The following is a 20,478-nucleotide window of genomic DNA, read 5'->3' on the forward strand; positions in this document are numbered from 1 at the left end:
TCCCATGTTGTTTTCCATACTTGTAGGAAATCTTCAAATCATAGTGAGCAGGTAAACATGTGCCCAGAGAGAACAGTAGTCTTGAAGTATTTTTTTAAAGTTGTAAGTATAAACAAGAAAAGCGTTTTTAAAACTGATGTAAAACAAATTGAGACATATATCTAACCCATCTAACGGGGTTTCTGAATGTTTTACATATAACATGATTAAAACTACCTAGATTGGCACACAGTTTCCTTTTACCTAATTTTTACCTAAAATACTGTCCTAGTATGTTATAGAAATGGTAATGTTGAATCTTTTCTCTGAATTATTTTGTGGCGAAGCATCAGAATTTTAGGGGAGGGGCAGTGTCTTATACATGTTGAGGCCAATTTTTTTATAGTACTCACAGCTTTGGTCCCTCTGGATAAAATGTGTACACTCAAACTTCAATCTTACTGTCCCCACAGTTCTAAATTTGAGATGCACTTTAACTTTTCTTTTCAAGAATGCCTAACTTTGTATTCAGGCTATATTGATACCAATTGCGATCTGTTATCACCTTATAACTATAATTGTCATCCTCTTTGAGACTGGAAATTTATCAGAGTGCTGCTTTTCCACATGTGAGGTGATTCTGAGGAAAGAGCATTTTGGTGTTTTTATGTTCTTGGTTCAGGCTGTTGAAATGTATCAATATAATGTAGTGAGAATATACTTTTGCAACAATGTGTGCAAGTAAGTGACAAGATGCTTCCTGTGTTGTTGGCAGTTAATTAAGAGATTGGTCAAAATAGCATTACTTGAAAATAATTGGGAGGTATTTGAGGCTTGTTTTGTTATTAATTAGAAACAAGTATATTAAGATGACTGTATAAGAGTAGGACATATTAATGATGTGTAACAAGTCATATTTGGGTTACCCCAAAAATCTAGCTAGGGTATGATTAAAACTTACCTCACAGAGGAAACTTAATTGATGTCCTGGTGGCAGTCCTGCCCATGGTGTTCCTCTGAATTTTGAGGCTATGGTTTGGTTCCTTTCTCAGCTAGGAGTTATTTGAAGCCTCCTCATTTTCCTTTAAACTGAACCTCAGACTAATAATACAAGTGCAAGTCAGTGAAATGAGAATCATTCACAATTATTTTTGATAGTTGAGAGTATCTGTAGCAATTACATATTGCTTTATAGTGCAAAATGTTCCAGTATTTGTAGGTAGACTGTAAAAGTCTTTTAAGGACACGTGGAGACTCGGGGCTAGTCAGTGGGGTGCTTTTACTGGATATTCCCAGTTAGGCTTATTTCAGCTTTCAATACAGTTAGCTGTTGAGTTCCTCCTGTCACTCCAGAAATACAGATGAGTTCTACCTCTCTATAGCTTGATGGCATTATGGTACACTGTACCAGTATCTGCTAGAGACTTGTATTTCTGTGGGTCTGATGTGCCAGACCATCATATCGAGACAGTCCAGTAAACCTGGTTGTCCCTCTCTTCCACCTGGCTGGATGCAGGGGCCCTCCAGTCCTGATCATAGGATTCTCCACTTCTCATAACAGATTAGAATTCCTTGCCATAGGATCAGGTGTAAGATCAGCCCTTGCCCTCTGGGCAGCTGCCCATGGGAAACTGGAGCAGCCACTTTCCTGGAAGAACCCCCATCTGTGACTGTTTTTCCTTGCAATTCACATACCCTTGCCTCTAGGGTCGAGGTAGATTTTTCCATCCCACTTCCTCATGTCCTGTCCATGGGTCCAGCAGTTAAAACTATAGGGTACCCAATGGTGTGCACCCTCTAGATCCTCTCTCTTGAGCAAAAGAGCATTTACTGTTAATAGCAGAGATACTGGTCCACACAGGTGGTGAGTGGGACCTGTTTTCTTCTTGTTGCTGAAACTCCTGGAACAGTTTCCCACTTCCTGGACAGTTTTTTCACAGCTGAGATACAAGTCTGTAGGGAGGAAGAGAGATTTTTGTCATACTGCTTGAGTCAGCAAGCTACTTGATCCATCACCGGTGCCTCTTCGTCTCTCCAGGTCATTGCTGCCGATGAGTTGGTATATAATGATGGTGCGCTCTGCAGAAATTGCCACCCTGTGGGTTGTGTGCATTGGACTTGTCTGGATCTGTGGGTGACTGCGCGTTTTTTTGGTCATAAGTTATCTCTAGCACAGCTAATTCCCTTAAGTACTGGATACCTCTCTATTGCTGTCCACTTGCCTGAGTGACATACATCATCTTCCTTGAAGGGATACCTTTCCTTCACACTTGAGTTGCCTCTAGAGGCTTAGGACTTGTGTCCCTTTTCCAATGACCTTGTCAATGCCACCTTCCCTAGAAAGTGATCCCAGCTGTTTGGCTTCCCCACAGTCTAATTCCAGGTTACTAGCCCTCTTGTCCCAGCATTGGAGCATCCAAGTGATAATGTGCTCACCTGGACAACAGCTGAAATCTTTTTGCATATCCCTCAGCTCACTCGGGGGTAGGGATTGAGTGGTTACCACTTGTTCTGCTTCTTCGTCCTGTTCTCGTGATGTCCCTACTTCATCCTCTTTTACTAAATGAGTTGGGTTTTGTGTTTATTTCTTGTTGTGTATGGGGCAAATGATACTGGCATGGGTTGGTTCTCTGGTTCAGCTGCATCACCCAGCAGCTGAATCTCCAATCCAAGGGGTTGGAGAAACTGCAGTGCCTGTCACCAGGGTTGGAATAGAGGCAAATAGTTGCTTAACACTATAAACAAGACCTGAACCACTTTCATGGTTCCTAGTAGTGGGACCGTGCTGGTTTCGACATTCCAAGGATATTAAAAATTTTCAGAGTTCTTAAACAGTTCTGTAATTACCCTGGAGGGGAAGAGGAAGATGTAGGAAGAGGTCTCCTCCACGGGTTGTCTGGCCGAGGAAGAAAGTTAAAAGGTGTAGTTAGTAGTAGTTTCCAATAGATGGCTCCCAAAGTACACGGGTGACAGCAGTGGTGACTACAAATACCAGATTAGTTTAACAATTCTATTGTATCATAAACCAGTGTTACAAAGTACAACAAAATGATAACCTTAGCCCAGGTCCCAGAGATGACAAACAGCACAACGGGACACATACTACAAGTAAGATGTTAGGTAATGCAACTCTGAGAGCAAATCAAGTTTGTCATCGGTGACTATTAAACTAATGCAATGAATGCTTATAACAAATTTCTTTTAATATGTTTGGGTCAGTTCTGTCGTTACCTCAACCCTTCAAGCCCCGTGTTGGGCACCAGAAAGGACTGTCTTGGTTTAACCCTAGCCAGCAGCTGAGTACCATGCAGCCGCTTGCTCCCCCCTTCTCCTGGCTCTGTGGGATGGGGAGGAGAATTGGGGGAGAAAAAGATAAACTTGTGGGTTGAGATAAAAGCAGTTTAATAATTAAAATAATATGTAATAATATAACTGTTATAATAACTGTCTTGAAAACAGAAAGATAAACCCCAAGATAGACAGGTGATCGCTGACCAATGCTCAGCCAGTCCCCCTAAACAGTGATCAGTGGCTCCTGGCCAGCTGTCCCCTGATATCATATGGCGTGGAATACTGTTTTGGCCAGTTAGGGTCAGCGGTCCTGGCTGGGTCCCCTCCCACTTTCTTGTGCACCTCCTCACTGGCAGAGCATGGGAAACTGAAAGGTCCTTGACTTAACAGTAAGCACTACTTAGCAACAATTAAAGCATCAGTGTGTTAGCAGCATTATTCTCACACTGAATATGAAAGACATCACTGCAGCAGCTTAAGAAGAAAATAAACTCTATACCAGCTGAAACCAGGACAAAAAGCAATGCTGAACTTCTGGTATCAGTAGACTTTTTTTCTGAAAATGGACTGGAAGCAATGAGTAGAAAGGACAGCTTTTCTTCAGCCTGTGTTACTTCTATGTTACTAGTCATACATACGGCTGATGGCTTTCTGTTACTGTGCTTGGCAGTGCAGTGGAAATTCTGCTTAAAAGCATCTGCCTATTTAGAAAAAAACAATTAGAAAATGTTCTTAAATTTTGCTGGAATTCTGCAGGAAGATGGTCAAAATGCCTGCCCCCCCAGCCTCCTTGTTCAGTTGCTTTTTTTGTAGGCTTATTAATGGAGGCTAGATGGCAGCCAAGGAATGTTCTTTGTGGCTGTGGGATTTGCACTACATGTTTGGAAAGTACTGTTGCTTATGAATTGGTGAAGTCTCAACAGAACAGTTAATATTTCTGGTTTTCTTCTTTTTCTCGATGTTATTGAACTTCAGATTTCATACACGAGTTTGACATCTGATTTTGTAATAATAAAATTAAAAAAAAAAGCAGCAAGCATAGCTACTTCTTGAGATACAGTAGGTAATAACCTAATAATTATTTCTTGTCTACTTTCTGTAAACCTACATAGAACATAAATGTTTTCAAGAATAGTAAATCTTAAGATCATTATGTCTAATAGTTAAATGTAGAATGTCTTGGATTTTCAGAACAAAGTTCTTGCATTTGTTGTCATGGCAACCTTCTGTTACAGAGCATGATGAAATACTTGTTTGGCTGTTGGGCTTAATTGTCTTTAATGTGACTTTCAATGTACAGCATTTAAGATAACTCCCTTTTATCCTGTTTTTGGTATCCTGCAGAATTCTATCCTTTTTATGACTTTATTTTCAGTGGGTTTTACTTCTCAGCCCTGTAGTAGGGTATGTGCCTTTGTGTGTCTTTTTCTTCTGTCAGTTTTCTGCCTTCACTTAAGAGTTCTCTTCAGTTCTTACTTAACAGTTGCTATTTCAGACACTTGTATGGAATTCCTGTTTCTCTATTTGTCTCTTCTCTGTCTATCTGGGATGTTGTCAAATGCTGACAATAGCATTGGAAAAGACCCTGGAAGTGTCCCTCTTCTCTACTGACATCCTTGAATCGTATTTGACTCACAGTTATCCTTTTAACTGCCCTCCAGATAACTGATTTACCCAGTGTGTTTAGTGTTTGTTTTAAAAGCAACTTCCTTTTTTCAGTCTTGAAGTACCTGAAATGATAGTTTGTTAATTTCTGTACTTTTCTCAAACTCTTCACTTCCCTTGAGTTTTTTGGACACATTATTCTGTAGTTCTCTCCCTTTACTTATGCTTGTTGAACTTTCTTCTGTGGTGTTTTTTTATACTTTTTTTCCTCTTCAATATATTTTTTTACTGGATAATCCAAATTTTTTAATTTTCAGCATCTTGCCAGAGGAGATGCAGCTTATGCAACTGCATAGAAAACAGGTGTAAAAATACCTGTAGAATTTCATGCATCTGAAGCTGCTAGTTTTTCTGAGCATAAAGCACATCTAAGTTTTAGTTGCAAAAGAATGAAATAACAGTAACCTCTTTAGCATAGCGTGAGACTTGTAATACACTTTGACACCACAGGCATTATGAATCACTTTCAGGTGCAAAGTAGTACAATTTCAAATTGTTCTCCTTTCAAATATTAAATTACAGAGAGTCATACAGACAGTATATATTTTTATTGTTCTTCCAAAATTATGACAGCTCACTGCAATGGTCCCTACTTTCAGTCAGGTGAATGAACTCTTGTAGACAGTAAAAGGCATTCTGTTCTGGAAGGAGAACTATATGTTGATTGTAGTATTCAAATGTCACACCAGAAGCATCCAGCTGGGAGTTCTTAACAACTACAGAGACACAACTACTAATGAAATAGTAGGAGTACGTTTCATCTGGGATACTGTGATGTCTTAATACTCCTCTCATGTTAGCTGCAGATGATACAAAGAAAGTCGATATGAATAGCTAATAGAAAGGTTTAAAGTAGTGTTCTTTTATGTAGCATGTCTTTGTAGGTATTTCTACCATGCTGGCAGGGTTATTGATGGTGTGCATTTTTTAAATAAAAATATTCAGATACTGTGGTATGTAATGAAAAATGTAATCTATGAAAAGATGTTGTAGTATAACTAAAAGAAGTCTAGTATATATTTTTACGTATGAGGAAAAGAGAACTTTTCATGTTTTCCAGTGATGCTTTTTGTCAACAAGAATTCAAATTGTGGAGCAATGGTTGCCAAGACTTTAATTCTCTTTCTCAATTAGATTTTTGGAGTGCTTGCCCTTCTGGTGTATCGCATTTAAACCCTCCAGTTTAAACAAAACAAAAACATATAAGGCAGGTTTGATTTGAGAGTAGGTATTTTTTGATGTTCTAAGAAGACATACAGAGGTTTCCCTTTACAAAACTAGTTTGAAAGCTGTCTGTTGTCTTGTGATGGTTTTTGTTGTCCAGGACTAGCGCCCTATGAGTCAATGCTTGCTTGATGCTTTTGGTAATCTTCATGCTTTTTGTAATACGTTTTCCCAATAAATCCTGGAAGCTAGGTATCTTGTAACTGGCCTCCTATTCAGCTCCATCTTGGCTGCTTCGTATAGTGATAGGACTTTACTATTGAGATGTGTATTAAGGCTGTATTGTGATGTTTTACTTAATTTCAGAAGTCATAAGGCAGAAAAAGCTTTGCTTACTCTAGTTCTTAAGACTGTTGGACTTGAAATTTTTGACAAAAGATACAATGTCTGTTCAGCAGTCTTATCAACATTTTTGTGAATAACATGCTCTCAAAAAGAGCTTGGCCTTTTTGTTGCTAAGTGATAGGACGGGGAATTTCTGAAACAGAGTTTGCAATAAAAAACACAACTAGTGATACAGTGCACTACCATAGTCCTTTTCTGAAGGATGCTCTTGTGCATTAGAAGGGTGTGTTGAATCATCCCTATGTACAAGCACTGTTCTGTCCTTTTGATGCTGCGAGTGTGAAGACTCCTGCCGCTGGGTGAATCAACTGCATAACTGGCTCGAAACTATCAGATACGTCTTAGATCCTTAACCATTGGACTAGAAATTGAGCTTTCTATCCCGGTGTCGGCCCCCTACATCCTTTTATGTTTCAAGAGGGTTTTTTGTTTGGTGGTTATTTAATTCGTTCCCCCCCTGCCCCAGAGGATTTACTGTAATTACTCTTTTCTCCTGTGTGGTATTAGGAGAAAATATATTCATTGCCATAGTATCAGACTTAGGTTAAACACGGTACTGTGGCTTCATTGTTATGTGAACATAGGCAGCAAATGTTTTATTTAAATAGTCTCTTCAGTAGTGTGAAAAGAATGAAGGATGGCATATGACAAGGATCTCTAACTTTTATTTTTATGGAATGTCACAAGGAAATGCCTGCTTTAAATAATTTGACTTTGACAACTGCTTTTCTAAGTTTGCAGAGAAGTATGTTGTAGTACAGAGATGCTAGTTTTTCTAAGACTTGGGGTTCTTTTTATGTAAAACTGTGTTTTTAAAATGTTTTTTTCATGCTAGTTACCTAAAGGAATTATAAAAGTAATTCTGTTATTTTGGAGATGCTGATAGAATTCTACTCAGATGGCTTTTCATTTTTCTATTATTGTTATTTTTAGGATGACTTAAATGTCATTCTTTAAGCAGTTTCTTAAATTGCTCTGATATGTTTTAGGTATTCATTATCTTCCAAGTCTGTTAATCGTACTCAAATTTGGCCCAAACTGAGATCTCAAAAACCTGTCAGAAATTTAAATGTCAAGCTTTCTTCCGGTATGTGTCTGAGATCTTTTTAACATAAAAACAGAAGGAAATGTTTTACGTGGACAAATGACTTAAAAACTGCTGAAAGATGAAGCCAAGAAAACCAGAGATCAGCTTGAGGTAAATATAGAAAAACTGAGCCTAAAATTTGGCTGTAAAGAGTAACAATGTTCAAAATAAGTAATGCACCTTTAACTAATGGAATTTATAAAATAACCTTAATTTCATAATGGAAATTACTGATACTTGCTAGAATGCATTTTTATCAAAAGGGATACAGCATGGTACTGTAAGAATAACTAAGTACAAGTCTGAAGTCTGATTCTAACCTAGTGATCATTTGTTTTTACAAAGAGATTAAAACACACCTAAGTAGATGGAATGTGCTCTAGTGTGCTGTCATTCAACAACGTGACCTGTAATTACTGATGTGTTCTCTAAGTAAACAACTCTGAAAACATATACTGGAAATAGCCTAGCATGTTTACAGTTTGTAATATCCAACCGTATTTAACAGTACAGTTTTTACTAAATAAAGCTTCTAGAAACGCAATGTCAGTAATCTGGGAAAATATGTGAATACTAACATCAAAACTAGGCATGCCAGAAGGGTATGCTGATATATACTGATGCTCTAAATAATATGTGATCTTTTACTTTCAAATTTTGAGCTTGTAGACGTGCTTTTTCTATTTTTTTTTTTTTCCATTGTGGTGATACCTATCCTTCAATATTTTTGTTGTTCGAAGTTTTTTAGGGAGTTGTAATCTTTTGTATTAAATGATCTATGTGCATTGCTCATATGGTCTTTTTTGAGCAAGAAAGTAAAAAATGAAATAAAATGTGCAGATAGGCTTAAATTAGGATGTAGAGCAAGTAAAATTAAAGAAATTTGTGTATTGAATTCAATCACTATAGAACGTTTAAATTGCATGTGAGCTTTTTCTTCTAGTTTTCACTGACTTCAGAAGTGCATGATTATTATGGGAAGCAAGACCTAACTCCCTAAATCAGTAACAAAAATAGTAAGTTTATTTTCCTTTAACAGCCTGCTTTATAAAGGGAGAACAAATGAATGAGGTCTGAGATCTTGAATTGTGGAAAAAGATGAAACACTGTTCCTAATATTCACCAACAGTTCGTTACTACCCCAATGCAGTTTCTTTTCAGCAAGACAGCATACATTGACAGGAAAAGTAGGGTACCGAACTGGGGTTTTGAGCTCAGACTTCTCTCAGCTCTGTAAACACTCAGAAATTATTTGTTTAACGGTTGCTTATCTGGTGTTGCTTTGTATTTCTGCACTAACCTGGGTGCCTGACTTCTTCCTTTTTTTCTTTAATTCCAGTGTAATATACATTGTTTCAAACTTTCATTGGTTCACGTCTTGTATGTTTAATAGGGAGAAAATGTAGACATCTATCCTTCAAATTCTGGCACGTTGTAATTTAATTTTAGTTGCATTATATACCTAGTTCAAGAAATGGGAAAGCTGAGAATCAGGCCTCTTGCCTAGTTCTAATGCTTAAGCTAAAATGAACTTAAGTTGGTGGACTGAAAAATACTGTGTTCAGTGAAACAGAGAACTTACGATGTGTGTAGCATGAGGAATTACTGGAAACAACTCTTTAAAAAATTATTTTGCTTCCCCAGTTCATTATGATGGTCATGAGTTTATACTGAACTTGAAACTTGTTCAGCTTTAGCAAAAGTAGCTGCTCTACAGTACCACAATGTTCAAAGCGTTAGTCTTCAGAATTTAATATTATTATGCCTCTTGAGTAGAGTTCAGAATCTCTTTCATTCAAAAAATTAGGCAAAACCCCCAGGCTGTTGTATGTGAGCTGTTGGTATGTGCTGGTTTAACCTTTGGTAAGCCGTAACGCATGAGGGCAATCACTACAGAAAGAATTTGCAGAACATTGAAGTAAACTTGCAGAATGCGGTGTAATTGTTTGCCAGCCTTACCTGTACCTCTCTATTTAGTCTTTTCCCATCTCCTTAGGCAATATGGGTATTCCCTGCTGCTGGGGTTAATTTACTCAGTTCTTACACGAGTAGTCATAGATCATCAGTTTCTTTCCTAATGCTTTTCCAGTTCTATTGCAGTAAGAGAATAAGGCACTACTGCTGTGTTTAGTTGAAAACCTTTCTGGAGGGAGAGCTCGGGGACAGCATTGTAGTTTGACTTGGAATTTTGCAGTCCCAAACTTTAATCTCTTTCCAGGTTGTACTGTCTTGAAAATCTAGTGCTAAGTCAGCCTTGTGAAGTTACATACCCCTTTTAATATCCATTCTTTTTTTCAACTGTACGAATGAAAAAGGATTCTTCTCTTACTGTAACTTCTAATAATTGCTGAAACACGTAATAGTCTGTGGAGTTGGAGTGATGCACTTCTGAAGAATTTATTTCCTGTTCTGTTTGAGCTTGTTGCCCGGCATTACTTCACGATGATAATTGCTATTAAGCACACATTATTAACAATGTTACTGCCATGTAGTTAAGTTCAGTTCATTATACAGTAGTAAGAACAACAATGGAAATCTGTAAATACAGGCTTTGTATGTACAAATTTATGATTTGATGAAACCTGAACTTTATCTTATAGCTACTTCAAGGCAACGTTGCTGACATCTACTTGTGTATTAAGTTTCCCAAGTAGATAGCTTTGGGAAGTACTCAAAGTGAATTCACATATGGCTCAGCTATTACAAAGACTTCATATTCACAGTTGTGTTTTCTATCACAGAATTGCCTCGGTGTGGTGCAGGAATGTATAATTAGGGAAGCATAACGAAATGTGGTGTTGACAGAAAAGTATGTTTGGCATCTCGAATGCTCACCTTCTTTGACATCATTGCTATCTTTATATCAGAACTTCAGAAGTCTAAAGTGGCTTATCTAGGTTCATAGTTAACACTCTGACATACTATGTTTTTATATTGTGCTTTTTTTTTTAATGCTTTCGCAAAGCAATGGGAAACATTTTCAACTTCCTTACGTGTTTGTGACTACTGTAATTTGTCATGCTCATTAAGGTTCCTACAGTAGAAGAAAATAATGCTTGTTCATACTAATTTGGAAGATCAAAGCATGGCATAGAAACAATTTATCAATTAACCAACCAAAGCTGCCTCTCAAATGCACCTACCTTTTACAAAATGTTTAAAAATGCATGTTAATTAAAAGTCTTCCAGCTCCTAGGAATATGTAAATTAGTGGAAACAAGAAGTAGTAAAAATGTACAGACAACTTGTTCTCCCAAATGTTAAATCCTCATGTGCTTTACATGGTTTTCATTTCTCTGTGAAGTTTTCCATAGTTGGTTTTATTATTATTCACGGTGCCCTGATATGTAGGTTTTTCTGTTTTTTCCTGTAAATACTTAGAATATGTAAACAAAATAATTCAGGTAGGACTTTGAAATATAACCAAAAGAGGTGGTTCTGTCTCAAGTGTTCCATCTTTCCTTTATATTGCTCATGTTTTACAAAGTGCATGTGAACTATTTTCATTTCATACTCTCATCCTAAGCCAATAAATTACTTCCCTTGCAGAAATGTAGAATCTTTCATGTTTTGTGTCACAAACAAACAAAAACATTTTAAAATATACTTAGCTCTTGGCACCATTTGTAACAGTACAGTAGTCCTTTGGGAACACTATAGGAAGACTGCTGAAGAACAGTTGGAGTAACAGTTTAGACAAATGCCTGTTTATGTTCTTCCTTTTCAACTATACATCTCTGACAAAGCAAACCTAAGAAACGGTAGCCAGCAAAAGGATAGCTTTCCAAGTGAATGTTGTTTTGCAGTGCACGCGTAGTCTATATGCAACTATTCAGTTAAGTATTTAATGAACACTATTATCCAGTGAGAAATAGAGACAGATATTTTACTTAGATTTGGTAGCTTTTTTCAGTATTGGTCCCATGAATCATCTTTGGGTGTAGCTGTTAGATACAGAAAAATCTGTATCTCTGCTCTTAGAAAAGAGGCAGATGTCAAGTGCCAGAGTCTGATCTTGGGCCTTAAAGCTATGGCTTTTATCTGTGGGGTATGGGAAAACAGAGCTCAAGACTTAAAACTGCATAACTAGTAACAGTTTCCTTAGACCTACTTTGTGTTACAATCACTTGGTATTAATAAGTTTAGCTTTCTTTGAATAATGAGGTAAAGCAGCGTCTGCATTTCTGATCAAGTACTGCACTTCATTGCCTGATGTGCCTTCTCAGTAGCGTGATACTAGCAGCATCTGTCCGCTCAATAAGCTGAATATTTTGCAGCCTTGACCTCTGGAGTTTTTCCTAATGTTTGTAAACTTAAGGGAAGAGGGGTTGGTTTTTGTCTTCCTAACACTGTCTTGATTTGCCGACATTATAGTCCTTTTTCTTTAATATACATTGCTATCTACAATATGCATAATTCCATTTAGTACTAACATTTGACTGAATTTTTCTTGTACTACTAGTACACCCATGCAACATGAGTTTGTTAGTCCCTTTAGAAACTGCTTTGTATGAACCATAAACTTAAAGTCAAAAGCAGCAGAGTTTAGTGGTGACGGCAGCATATTTTAAGTTTCGTTGGCCCAAAAAAATCAAGATAATACAGGTTCCCCTCTTCCTTTCCATTAGGTTACAATAGTATGATATGAGAGCTAAAATAAGGTGATTCAACATCTTCTCTTCATATAGCTGTTTTTGAATTCTAAGTGAGCAAAGTAATTTAGTTTTAAAATGTTTCTGATTGGGGAAGAGGCAGTATATTAATGGATTAATGAATTAATGAAGAAAAATCTTTGGAGTATTCCGTAGGTATCAGGCAGAAAAATGTTTTTATCCATAGTTATTTCATCTAGCACTGTTATTATATGCTATTACTAGAGTTATTACGATTGTTGTTTGTATAGACGGTCTCAAGTAAGATTGATGTTGGCTTCTAAAGGGAGTAGGCTGCTGATAACATTGGGAATGTGAACAATACAAATGTAGCAAAGGTTTGAAATAAAAATGTTATGATAGTAGGGTAAATGAAGTATCATTAAAGCAGCTATATCTCACGCTTTCTTACTTGCAGGATATTTTGAATAATCTTGATTCATGTGATCTTGAAGATGATGATCTCATGCTTGATGTGGACCTGCCTGAGGACCCACCTCATGACAAAGGTTAGTAAAGTAGCCAAGCAATCTTATTGCGAAGATGCATTATGGACTTAAGAGTTTTTTGAGTTATGTTCTGACATCTCTTTTAATAAGCCAATGCACTCCTCAAATTGTTTTTTCTTTAAGTAACAGCTCTTTCTTATCTGAAATGTTGAAAGTGTGTTATTTGTTTCCCCAGATACAATCTTTGCATTTAGATAATTGTAAAATTAGAAATGTACTGCCTTTTATAAAAATGCAACCTTGTTGCACACTGTTTGTTCTGTTTAAATTATTTTAATAGGATAAATGTCAAACTTTTATGTTGATCATTCAGTCTCAGGCTTCAGCTATATTTGAAAATGTTGGAACGGCATCTTTTCAGCTTTGGTGAATGACAGTGTAATCTTTTTGAAATAATTATTTTTTTCTACAAAATTACAGTATCTCCTAATATATTTTTATACAATTCAGGGTAACAGGAACCTTAAGATTTAGGATGTGTGTTCTCAAGGTGTCTTTTATGCGCTGTTGTTATCAGCAAGGAAGCTGGCAAACTTTCACAGGAAGGATATTGGCACCTGCATGCCACTAAAATAATACAAATTCAAACTAGAATGAACTAGGTAAGGCAAATTATTGACATACTTCCTCAAATCCTGGCCTGGAAAAGTTGGAAGCATTTGCTTTTGGTCATTTGTGGCCTACTTGTAAGAATTGTCACTGTCATGTGATTATAGGTATTAGTTCTGTCTTAAAGTTCAGTGGAGGCTAATGTATCTTCAAATGAATAGAAACATTGAATACGGAGCACTGCAGTCCCCTAGGCTGTACAAACAGGCACTGAAAGAAAAAAGGCTTTCATTATTTTGTGTACCGTTCAGCTGCCTGCTGAAGTTTGGGCAAATGCAGGTTTTTTTGAGTAGCTTTTTGAGTTCCTTGGGTGAAGACTCCTGTGTGTATGTTAGATTCGAAGCTAAATTAACAGTAAATAAATACCTAGTCTTCCATTACCACAACGATGGCACATCATGTTTTAAGAGTGTGCGCGTATGAAGTGCAGTACTTAATATTTTCAGTCTTAGAAGAAGTTTTACAAAGTACTTGTGTGAAAGGTGCTTATTGACAATAATGCTAGTATTCAACTTTACAGCCCAGATAAAAATTTAACACCTATTTTTTTACTTTTTCCAGAATGGGTAACAATCCAAGCCTAGGGGATATTCTTTCAATAAGGTTAACTTTAATTCTGTTAGGAAAAACTAAGAAATGATTTTGAAGGGTAGATTAATTTCTCTTAAAATTCCTAGTTTATAAAACATGCATTACATCTGCATGAGTAATTTCAAGTTACTAATTAAAAAACTGTTAATACATGCATTTTAAGGTGAATGTTTGCCACAAAACCATAAAAAACTTCATTTAATCTAGACATGATTGATTAAATGCAATCATTAATTCACTTCTTTCTTATTTGCATCAATATAATAAACAGAAACCTACTCTCACTTCTACAGCTAAGTATCAAGAATATTTGTATAGCTGGAATATGTTTTGTGATTATGATGATCTTGTGTAAGCTGCTGATTCAGGAGAAGTTTACTGTTTGAGATTAGCTAATTACTCCTATTTTTGGCATTTTGTAGAAGTTGAGTTTCCTTATAAAATTAACGTGGCATAAACTGGGGATCTGCTATAATCACTACTTATCTTGAAATCTCTGAATTTTTAGCAAAGAAGATCTGAAAAAAAGAATCCAGAAGCCACCTCCAGGTTTCCCCTTAAGTGAATGTGACCACCTGAAAAAGTGAAACTTGTTTGTTGTTAATATAATGTGTTTTTACTCGGTATCTCAATTTCATTTTCCAAAGCTGAAAATCATCATAATATAATCATTTAAGCTTATTGTAGGCTTATTTTGAATAGACCCACTTGAATTTCCATGTTATGAACCGTACAAGGATGTTTCTAAAGGAAAATAAGTCTTTTGTTACTTTAGATGAACAAGTTTTTCTCACCTGGTTTTTGGTTATTGAATTTGGTGATAAAAACTGAATTGTAGATATGAGTATTAATTATAATCATATTTAACAGCACTTCTTACCAACATTTTTTTTTTGTAATGATGTGTGACTTCAGTGATGTCAGACTCTTAAGGCTTTCCAGGTCCTTAGAAACTCTCCTTGTTTCACTTTGGAGTCTGGGATGCTGCTTGGACACTATTTATAGAAACAGTTCTAGCTCAACAAGTATGCAGTGAGTGAGGATAGCAGTTTTAAATCACAGGGTAAAACTGGGCTCACTTCCCAACAACACGCAGGCTGGGAACTAAGCAGGAAGGAAGGCCTGTTTATGAGCGTCTTATGTGCAACTGAGTAGGCAGACGAATAAAACAATGTGCTCTTGTATAGTTATTTTTCTAGCAGAAGACTGACAGTGTGAGGAAAAACCCCTTGGGTAAGTGAAGGAGAAAGTCTGCTTCTTTTTTTCCAGTGTCTGACTGCACGGATAGCAGTTGTTTTGGATTTGTTTCTAGTGGTTTACTAGCTGTTGCCAAATAGTTTTTGTTCTCTTAAGAAGTTTGTGGAATATGCTTTGCAAAATTTAGTGTTTTAAAGATTTTGTTTGCTTGTTCTAAGTCATGCTTGTTGTCCAGGTAAATCAAGATTAAATGTGTCTCAAGTTGAAAAACAAACACGGTGAGCAAGAGGATATATATATATATATGTATTTTAAGTACTGAAACTGTTCTGTTTTGGAACAAAGTACTGGCCTTTTTCTAAAACGACTTTGTGTGAAGTGTTTGAACTTTTTAAAGATCTGAAGATACTGTCAGACCAAAAAATGGTACTTTTGGATTACTTTTTCTTCCCCATAGATCTTCAAATGATTTTTCTTCTTAAAGTGGAAATACTGTTAAGGCTTAATTCTGTAGTTTCTGCTACAGATTAATCTTGTAACAAGTTTATATGCTGTTAAAAATGTGACACCATTACAGAAGTCTGTTTGACAGTTCTAAAATGCATATTTTCTTTTTTTTGGATCAGTTTAAAAAAATTAAACCCCCGAAACTTTATGCTACAAGTTACCAGCACATAGTCAATATTTTGTTTACAAGGTCTTAGAAATATTTTTTCTTTTTTTTTTTTTTACTTTATGCTCTCTGTAGAGGAATGTGAAAATATGAGCCGTTTTGATAGACAAGACAGAAATGCTAGACAACATCAGGAAGGATTCTGGAAAAGAACACCACAGCAGCGATGGAATACACAGGATCACTATCACCTTGGCCATACTGATCACTATATCCATAGTAAAAATGATTTAAACAGGTAAAGGACTTGCCTCTTTTTCTCCCAAGCCATTAAAATACTCTAATGAGAAATCTTTGTCATTAAAGGGTCTGTCTTGTACTGAGTACAAGGTGTTGTATATACATCTATAAACTGCATGGGAGCATCACTGAGATTTATAACCATTTATTTTCAAAACTTTTGTTTCTGTCGTGTTTTTTAATCTAAATATTTATTACTTGTTTTTGTAAGATAATATAAATGCTTGACTAAATTACTGTATGTGTTCCATGGAAAGACATTACACTGTCTTATTACTTGCATTTTGTATGTTTGGACAGTTTTTACTTACATTTCATTTAAAAACTCACTAGTAATCCTACAGTTCTTATAGGCTAGCTTGCATGACTGAGTTTAAAGAAATCCTGATGGGCAGGCTGGTTTTAGGGTACTGTAGCTGTTGGTCTGCAAGATATTTGTACAAGTGGGAAGTAAAGTCCAGCACTTAAGTGAAATAGCATTGACATTTTCTGATTTATTTATTTTCTGCTCTATGCCACAGTATGTGGATATAGCTCAGGTTACATAACACTTTCTTTTTTACTAAATGCTCTGTAGCTCTACTTTTTCATCACTGTTTGGATTTTTTTAGTCTTTATTTTATTATTTTTTTTAGGGGCTCAAACTACCTAGAATCTCCTGTTGGTCACTATGAAAGCTATGGAACACCGAATTTTTACCAGGCTCCTAGACAGCTGGTGGGCTTACCGGAGAATACTGTGATGCTTGATGAAATGACCCTTCGGCACATGGTCCAAGACTGCACAGCTGTAAAAACTCAGTTATTGAAACTGAAGAGATTACTGCATCAGGTGAGCTGTTTAAATGGAACAAAAGCAGTAAAGTATATTGTAGGGGGAGCTTAGGTGGGCTAATGTTCTGTTTGGCATTATTAAGCTACTGTCATTTCTTTTATACGTTGAATTAATGTGTCCAAGAAAGTGTGCACTTTATATTGCCATTTAAAATAGTACTACTTTCGCTTTTTCAGCACTTTACTGTCTGCAAAAAATACTAAATAATGTTTTCCTGCATCTCTGAGGAAATAACGCTAAAGAAATTTTAAAAAATCAGTGGATGTGAAGACAAGCTTTTATTTAATAAGATCCTAAAAAGCTGAGAGAAAAGAAAAATTGATCCCACTGATCAAACTTGCATTTGGCAAGTCAGTGCTAACAGCTTTTTCTTAAGGTTTTGTTTTCTTTGTTCTTTTGATCTTTTCTCTGTGTTTTGACAAAAATCTTAGCAAATCCTACTGGGTCATCTCGATTGGAAGTGCTCAAATTTAACCTTTCTAGTGTATAAAATCACTGAATTGTCATAAGCTTTTAAGGAGCTTTTTCATTTCACCTCAAAAACTGGCAAATTCCAGGACTTGGTAAAACGCTGGACGATTCAGCAGAAGTATGGTGTTTTGGCTGCAAAAATTCCTTTGTTACCTTAGGGAAAAAAAAAAGTCCATGAGACTTTCTGTGGTGGTATATACAGATTAGCACTGAAAAGTACCTGTGTGATGTTCTCTTTAATACTAGATTTACTGCTGTTCTTTTCTAACAGGATAATGTAATGGGAATAAGTTTGTGCCCTGAAAGTAAGACACTGAAACGAAACACAGCAAAACAAAAAGCAAATCAACCCTGAGGCTAATTCAAGGGAATGACCCTGCCTTTTAGAAATGTGAGCATTTGCTTCCTGTGGTAACTGAGAAGACTGGAGATGTTTTTCCACTGACAAAATCAGAAATGCTATTGTAACAAAAATAATATAGTGTCAGAGAGGATGGAAGGTGTGTTCTTAGGTCCAAATAACTGCATAGTGGACTGCATGAACTGTGCCTCCCAACAGCCTCAAGCTTGCAATTAGTACATGAAACAGATACCGGGGAACTCGTTATCTGGAGCTTTTAGTGCCCTTAACACAAGGACAATTAAACAATTAGATAGATGATTTGTGTATGTGTAATTCACTGTAATTGTAAAGGTGTGCACTTTATAGCCAAATTAGTGTGTGCCCCTGCAGAATACTGTATTTTAAATGTTGATCTAGTTTATAACAGCCAGACTTTTCTAAAAGGTTACAGAACACAAACCTTGCCTCAAGTAGCTCAGTCTAAGTTTTTTAAAAAACCTAAATTCATGGGAGAAAGTTACTTCTAATATGTATGTTCTTCAAAATCTGTTGCTGCTTTTGTCAAAAGCTTGATCTTCTCCCCCTCCCTTCCTGTAATAGCTAGTTTTGTAATAACAAGCATTGTTCATTCCTTCAAACTTTGTCAAGCATATTTCTCTATATTTTCTGACCTAGCCCCCCCTGCTTTGACTCACTGCTTCCAAAACTCGTCGCTGGACTTATTGTTTGATTAAAAGGCTGGATAAACATATGAATAGTAATGTAAAAGTAAAGTAACCTGCTACAGAGGGGAAGACTTCAGACAATTACTACCTTTATTTACTAAACAATGAGTAAATTTTGTATGAAATAGTTTTTCATTATTTGTAAGTGTTAAGCCTTAACTGAAAATATCGAGCTTTATACTAACAGAAATGAGTTAAAATATTGAAATTCTTTTTTGCTTACCATGAAGAGCAGAAGTCTAGTTTTGAAAACAGTGACATGAACTTTAGCAGTCTGAATACTGGACTAGGGCTTGATCTGAGTCCTCTTAAAAAAAAAAAACAAAACCCACCAAGTAAAAAAAGCGAGATACTAAGTCAGCTCCTTTCAAACATTAGCCGTAGTAAAGGAAGCAGAAGTTGTTACAATACAGATGAAGCAAATGTAAGCTTAAATGTATAGGTGTTACCTTATCCAGTTATGACTTTTAGTGTTATTATTTAATTTGGATAGGTAGAGATAGGTCTTGGACGTGAGGTCTCACAGAAACAGTTATAGTAAGATATAATATCTATATTCACTTGTATAAAATGGATCTAATTAACTGTAGTGTGGCTTACTGTAGAGCATAGCATGTAACGAATGTATACCTAACAGATTCCTAGGGAGACGTCATGTGCTATATGGGATTCATTGCTGTGACTGGAGCTCACATAACCATATATAAATTATCTTGAATATTACTAGCAATAGAGCTGCAACAGCATGGTTTTGGTGTTGTGTTCCCAGCTCTTCTTGGAAAAATAAATAGTTATTTGAGCAGTCTAGCTCAAATAGTTTCTGAACTCCGTGTGACCAGGATAACAATGCCAGCAGTACACATGCTGCCTGTTTACTCCTCACACGCTGCCATCTCTCTGTACCTTCAAACAGTGAAACCAGGAGCAGGAGTCTCTCCTGCAGGGTTTTTTAAAGATTTTTACTGTATTAAGTATAAAGTTCTCTGATTTTGCAGTACTGTTATACTAGCTTACATGGAATTAAAAAAAAAAGTACATTCTTCATGCACTAAATGCAGCTGTAAATATTTACAGGGAGACGTTGAACTACTGGTGAATGTTCTCCATGCTTAACTGGAGCACTAACTTTGTATTGTAAGAAGAAAATGCTTTGGAAGTCTTAACTCTAGTAATAATTGACATCTAAATGTTAATACCTCTTAAACATTGACTAAGGTACTTGATTTGCATGCTTAATAGTTAGTAAGTTTTCTTCTTATCAAACTTCTGTCTTTCTCCTCCTCAATTAACTTATTAAACTTGCTGCTCTAGATAAGGGTAACTAGAGCTAATGTGTTAGTACAATTCTTACTTAAATCAAAATGTTCTTTCCTGATGCCCTGGAGCCTTTGATCTAGGCAAGGATTGACCATCCTCCCTAGTAACTTTCTCTCAAGACTGGCCACATTGATTCCCAACCGCTGTGTCTTATCTCAGATAAGCACTTGCTGATATCCTAAGGAGTACTGAAGCATGAAGGGGTTCACTGAGCTGTGAGATTTGTGAGGCCCTTTTCTTCTGGGGAGGCAGGTTTCATAAAAAAATGTTTCTTTTCAACTTACCTTTCATGAATGGGAAATAAATTCTATATTTTCAAGCACAAATCTTCATTGTAACTTATTAGAAATGACTAGCCCATTTGTATGAAGAGGTATGAATGAAGAAATGAAGTCTGTAGTGCAAAACTGTAAAATGCACGATGTTTCTGCTGAGGCTTTAGATGAGTATGTCACTTGTAAAAAGAACACAATAAATACTTGAAAGATATACATCTGGTGCAATCTGTAACAGATACTTACCTTTAAGAAGCCTGCAGACAAGGAGGAAATATATTTACTTAATGAAATAGATTTTTTTTCATGTATTAAGTTGTAGAAAATACACCTACAATTGTGAATTTTTTTTCTTAGCTACAAAATAGTTCACCTCAGTGACTTAACTGTGCTTGAAAGAAACAGAACCACAGAAATGAAGAAAAAGTAGCAAACAGACAAATTTTAAGTT

At 36.2% G+C, this 20,478-nt stretch overlaps 1 protein-coding gene across 5 annotated transcripts in view; it reads left to right on the forward strand.

Annotated features, from left to right (window-relative positions):
- Nucleotides 1-20,478, forward strand: part of CCSER2 (coiled-coil serine rich protein 2) — a 73,290-nt gene that overhangs the window by 21,338 nt on the left and 31,474 nt on the right. For all 5 annotated transcript variants that reach the window (XM_056351807.1, XM_056351806.1, XM_056351803.1 and 2 more), the window contains exons 4-6: nucleotides 12,662-12,752; nucleotides 15,898-16,060; nucleotides 16,698-16,893. In XM_056351807.1, the coding sequence (XP_056207782.1) occupies nucleotides 12,662-12,752; nucleotides 15,898-16,060; nucleotides 16,698-16,893 (450 nt within the window). The remainder of the gene's footprint in view (nucleotides 1-12,661; nucleotides 12,753-15,897; nucleotides 16,061-16,697; nucleotides 16,894-20,478) is intronic.

Source organism: Falco biarmicus, chromosome 9, assembly GCF_023638135.1.
Source record: "Falco biarmicus isolate bFalBia1 chromosome 9, bFalBia1.pri, whole genome shotgun sequence".
NCBI lineage: Eukaryota > Metazoa > Chordata > Aves > Falconiformes > Falconidae > Falco > Falco biarmicus.